At 38.3% G+C, this 6,002-nt stretch overlaps 1 protein-coding gene across 3 annotated transcripts in view; it reads left to right on the top strand.

Moving 5' to 3' along the window:
- Positions 1-6,002, top strand: part of LOC139135349 (sodium-dependent multivitamin transporter-like) — a 31,116-nt gene that overhangs the window by 1,530 nt on the left and 23,584 nt on the right. For 2 of the 3 annotated variants that reach the window (XM_070702695.1, XM_070702697.1), the window contains exons 2-3: positions 4,301-4,662; positions 5,356-5,421. In XM_070702695.1, coding sequence (XP_070558796.1) covers positions 4,321-4,662; positions 5,356-5,421 — 408 coding nt within the window. In that variant the 5' untranslated portion in view covers positions 4,301-4,320. Of the gene's footprint in view, positions 1-2,997; positions 3,170-4,300; positions 4,663-5,355; positions 5,422-6,002 lie in introns of those variants that run through there. The other variant, XM_070702696.1, reaches the window with a different exon arrangement.

Here is a 6,002-nt window from a genome sequence, read left to right as displayed (position 1 = left end):
CTTAATTGCAGGAATCTGTCAAATATGTGATGTGAATTCATAACAACATTCATTATAATCTTGCGTGTGTGCTACGGCTCCTTCCAGAGATTGCATGTACCATTTCAAAATTTTTCCAACGTTGCAAAAGATTATCGAATATATACAAATACATGACTTCATTATGCGTAAGTTAAGACCTAAACGTTATCAGGTCTGGATCTTAAATTTTGTTTCACAGTACCAGCTCTTACAACACTTCAAGTGTTTATATAACGATAAATATGCAAATAGCATACTTGATCAAGCTACCCAAATATGTTGACGATGTTGTTGTTGTTTTCCTCTCCAAGTTCTCCAAGTAGCTTCCCCTCTTCTGGATTATAGGTTCTGAAGAAACACGAAGTTCTAACAATTATGTTACATGCAAATCAAAAATACTGGCGACAATCTTATTTAGTCTGAATCTGTTACCAGGTTGTGTGACCTTTGCAAAAGTATTTGCAAATATAAGCTTATAGTCCATTGGAACTATTGGTGAAATAAGTTACACAGATGAAAGGTTAAGATAAAAAAGCCGACCGAGCTCCCATAAGAAGTGAAACAAGCCCTAAAGGTTCTATATGTACAAAGCTAAATCATACTTTGCCGAGTATTTTCATCTCATTAAGGGGCAAAAACCCATCACATTGGGTACATAGTGTAAAGGCCTATCAAATCTTAGATGCCGACGAAATCTCGCAAAGTGACGTGCATATGCTGACCAAACTGTTATCAGGTATACATCTCACCGTGAATATCAGCTTATTTGATCAAATTTCCATAATCTCCTTCAAACATCTGGAAGCTATTATTAGAAATCTCAAATCGATTATTGTGTGAACAGCACTATGAATTCAACGCACCTTGCTGAGTCGCAAAAACCCATAACATGTCTACATTTCATTATTACAATTGCGAATCAAATTTCCGTTCATTTAGAACAGCGCTTTTGGTGTAAACAGACAGACAGACAGACAGACAGACAGACAGACAGACAGACAGGGTAGAAATAGCATATAATCACCTTCTGTTTGTTGAGACAGACAGACAGATAGACAGACAGACGTAGTGATAGCGCATAATCACCTTCTATGTGTTGAGGCAGGAGCTGACAACAATGATCTGTTTGTAAAGTATCATTTTACATACGATGGTCCATTGTACACGTGATGTGACAATGCTTCCTTACAAAACCGTGTAAGATTACGTTTGTTCGCAAACGAACAAAGCTAGACCCGAACAATGTGATACGTATACCAGAACATTTTTTCACTTCAAGGACACATATATTATTTGTCAGCAGTGTCCTTGAAGGTCAATAAGAAATGGCCTTGAGACGTAAGAGGAAAACAACAACAACATCGTCAACATATTTGGGTAGCTTGATCACCGATGTATCGAAAACTAATTATTGGAATTCTCCAAGTAGCTTCCCCTCTTCTGGATTATAGGTTCTGAAGAAACACGAAGTTCTAACAATTATGTTACATGCAAATCAAAAAATTTCATATATCATCAGAAACCTAGAATCGTTTTATAATTGTGAATTTCAAACCGAAAAGGGAAACAAACAGACAAATAGACAGTTAATGTAATGAGAGTATATATATATATATATATATATATATATATATATATATATATATATATATATATATATATATATAGATTAAATGTTGTCAATACATTAAGTAAGAATGGAGATACATTAATAGACTTGCAGAATGCTCTACTCGTAATGACTTTTTCTTGCGTTGTTTTCGATTATCAGGTGCTTTGCCCTGCAGTTGATTGTTGTCAATCACCCGTTTTGTAAGTACGCAAAAACGATAGTAAAATGCATTTATCAACCTTGGCTTTTTTACTGTTTTTATCTTTCCAAATGAAGACGAAAATGTGGTCGTCCTTGATCTGGGTCGGCCTCACCTTTTACTGAGTGATAAATGAGGTTTGTGTTCACAGTCTAGCGATCTTGACGCAAGAAGCCGGTCACGCAGCGCTGTTTCTGACAATGCATGCACGATACTGAGACTGACTGTCCTTTCCAGCCACTATTAAATTACACTTTGTTTGTTGGAAGAATGCCAGTTATAAGTTTACGAAATTTGGCTGTTTACTTGTTTGTCTTGAAGCTTTCAACGAAGTCAACATTTTGGACTTCTTGTGTGGGGACGGGGGGGGGGGGCTGAGGCGGGCAGACGACTCTACCGGTATGGGCGTATCAATCTCAGCCTGTTCATTCCTTCTCGACTACTCTGCCCATAGACAAACTTTGTGGAGCAAAAATCTAAAGAAACTGTTAAAGCCAACTTAAAGCCGGTATTATCATCGCTACTTTATGAAATGAGCTCTGTCGACGATGACTATCGTGTTCCCCTTGTATGCCCATCATATGGTGACATAAGAAAACAATACATACTTAATGAAGCACTTAGAACCAAGTTTTCAAAACTTCAACAAACCTCTTAGAATTAGCAATTATTACTATTATAACGACAAATCTGAAACTATGTAAAATCTTCAAATTGAGAAAATCTGCTTCATCTATTCTAGCAAACTGGGGAATTGTTATGTAATTTTCTTTTCCCTTTTTCATTCTGTGGAATTTCAGTATACTTATTACTTAAACATCTATGCATACATCAGACATCCCTGAATTTGAACTATTTTCAGGATCCGTCACCCTCTCTGTTTGTGTGACCCTCCTAATATGTGGATCAGAGAAGTTGATTTTTGCCGAAACGCAGACCGGACGAAATTATATACATAGGTCTCGTTTCTACTGCCTATGACAAAATCTGCTGGTTCATTGTGTCATGAGTCTTTCTCATCCGACATTGCTTTCAGACCTCTAAAGGTCCTTAGAAGTGTTACGGTAGATTGAGTTACGGCATACAAATAAGACATCTGTCCCTTCAAGCAGCGAGTGACAATTGACATCACATTAAGCCATTCTTACGGTGACCTCGCGAGGTCATAAGGGACGGATGCTTGTGTGATCGTGCTTGTAAGACTTACAGGCGTACCCATCATACACCCAGAACACTTCAAAAAACTTATCAGTGGTTCAACACTTGCATAGATATTATCTGCAAAAGTGAAGGGCAACTTCATCAACATCTCCTAACTTACATTGGATATGATATCGGTAAGTAAGACGAATTGCCTTCTTGGAACGAAAAGAGTGTCGCTGGCCAGAATTAGGAAATACACTCAAAGTGTGGTCGCAACCGGGAGAACAAAGTGACTTGAAGAGTGTACGACCTCGGTCACTCGGAGTGACCGTGGTATGACCTCCCGGCAGAAGGCGCGCGGGGGACGACGACGATCAAACCGCATAACGATTCGAATTGGGTATTTGCACTGTCAAGTGGAAAACATACTTTACTGATGATGGGACGTCAATAGTCCTTAATTGTCATGACGTCAGTTAATCTTGATGTCCGTGTTAGCGTCAGCCTGACAGGCATTAGCTTCAGTTGAATGTTAAAAATAGAAAAGCATTTCAAGTTGAAGTAAAAAGATAAAGAGCCAGAATGCGTTTGCCACGATGTCACAAGTAATGGAAATACGATGGTAAGGTTTACAAACAAATGATCCAAGGTTAAAATTCTCTTCAGGGGGAACATTAGGCATGGCAGAATGTCATTGACCCCTTGGAAGTTCCAACTCCGAGTGATTGTTCATTGATACTACCCTTGAACTGTAAATGAGTGGCCTTGAGCGATAAAGAGGCATACTGTCTCTCAAGTGAGCATTACAAATTTCTCAAAAAAGCAAGTAATCTATGAACTGTATCAATAACTTTCAGAACAGAGAAAACCTGTCAAGAAATTCTCTGAACAGAGCGGTATCTTTGCTTATATGCGTTAATCCTTTTGTGTAGAGTCGGCAACTCTTGAGTGATAACGTTCTCGGAGTAATCAAAGGACATAAAACTTTTTTCTATGGATATTTTATCGGTAACAGTAATGAAGGGCGACAGTATTTATTAGAAAGGTATTAGGCTGCGTCCACAAAAAATAGTTTGGGGGCTGGAGGAATTCAGGGGGTTTCGAAAATGTTGGGGGTAGTAGAGGGGGACTTGAAAATTTTGCTCTGCCTGTAGGGGGACTACAGGTTGTAGAGAGCAATTCGAGTAGTATCAGTACATAGACCTATAGTGTTATAAACTGTGTGTTTTTGTAAGTATGTGCATGTGGTTATGTATGTGTACATGCATGTGTATATGTAATGTTACGGTTAACATACACTTATTAACAGTGCATTTTAATTTCAGGTGAAATCTGAACCATAACAATGGAAGAGGCAGTCGGTTTCACTGTCGTCGACTACGTTGTGTTTGGCATTGTACTCCTTCTGTCCATCCTCATTGGATTGTACTATGGGTGTTTCGGGAAGAAACAGAAGACGACGGAGGAGTATCTCCTAGCGGACCGAAAGATGAACTACATCCCCGTGGCGTTCTCCCTTATGGCCAGCTTCATATCGGCCATAACAATACTGGGCATGCCGTCAGAAATCTTCACCTACGGATGGATGTACTGGATGACATGCTTTACGTACTTCATCACGGTTCCAGTCGCGGCCCACCTCTTTCTGCCGGTCTTATACAACCTGAAAATCACGAGCATTTACGAAGTAGGTATCAAACCGTCAGCATTGCTGAAATAGTTTGAAACAGAATGGAGAGTGAGGAACCTTACTGGGAAATACCCGAACAGAGGCCAAAAATTTATTTTACTCGGTCTCGGTACTATGCTGAGTCCGTTACATCATCTGCCACACTTACAATGTTCCATTTTGCGACTTAAGCTTACTTCTTAAACAAAGACAAGGGCAAATAAAAAGTGTATCGTAGCAGGGACAAGGAAGAGCAGATACCTGTACGATCTTTGTATAATTGTTTTGTTTGTTTCTCTAGCAAGCATCCAATATCATCTAATACAACTGTAAAAGTAATCTATCGATACATTTAAACATACGTACTTATATAGATAATAAAGCAATAAATGTACATACGGACATACATACATACACACACACATGCACACACACACACATACATACATACATACATACATACATACATACATACATACATACATACATACATACATACATACATACATACATACATACATACATACATACATACATACATACATACATAAAATATTTTCCTCAAATCTTACCAAGCACTTTGCACCTAGATCCGTTACTTGGTGTTAATATATTAAATGTGCAAGAAGGTAAAATGGCACGTGGGTTCTAGTACCACTAATCTTTGATGTCACTATGCAACTCAATGCAACTCATTTCGGTTTCTTACAGTATATAGAAATGCGTTTCAACCTTGCTGCAAGACTTTTATGTACCTCCTTGTACATATTCTACAAGGTAAGGAAGGCCACCGAGTTTTTAATCATATGCTTAAAAAGCCTCAGCCGTTAAAGATGAAGATCATTCGTTTTCATCATCGAAATATATTCTCGAATTGCTGACTAATTTTGCATGAGGCTAAGTTTTATTACAGATGATGGAAATCTCAATATCCTTGCATCAAGATATCATTTCTTGAGAATCGCTCTCACTGTGACGAGCTCTCTCGAATCAACGTTCCATTATCTGTAATATATTCCGCAACTTAGATTTATTTTGTTGTAAAAATAGATATTCTTGTTCTGCTAACCCCAAAATCATATCAAAATGCCGAGTCTCCAAGTTGCCAACGCAGCCTGTTTGTGTGTGATGCCCGATGACCACGTTTGACGACAATACTTTTTGTACACAAATGCGTTGTCTTTACGAGGCTAATCCTTTACGTTCAAAGGTGCTTTAGACAGAACAAGAAAAATAATGCGGTTGCTTTCAGGAATAAAATCGTGAAAACATTATCAAAGTTATTACAACCTCCCCTTTGAAATGTATGCCCAAGTTACTTTGATCGATTTATCGAAACGAGTGTAACATAGGATAAT

This window comes from Ptychodera flava, chromosome 6 (genome assembly GCF_041260155.1).
Source record: "Ptychodera flava strain L36383 chromosome 6, AS_Pfla_20210202, whole genome shotgun sequence".
Classification (NCBI taxonomy): domain Eukaryota; kingdom Metazoa; phylum Hemichordata; class Enteropneusta; family Ptychoderidae; genus Ptychodera; species Ptychodera flava.
The sequence above is the reverse complement of the archived record's forward strand: the minus strand, read 5'-3'. Positions and strand labels throughout refer to the sequence as shown.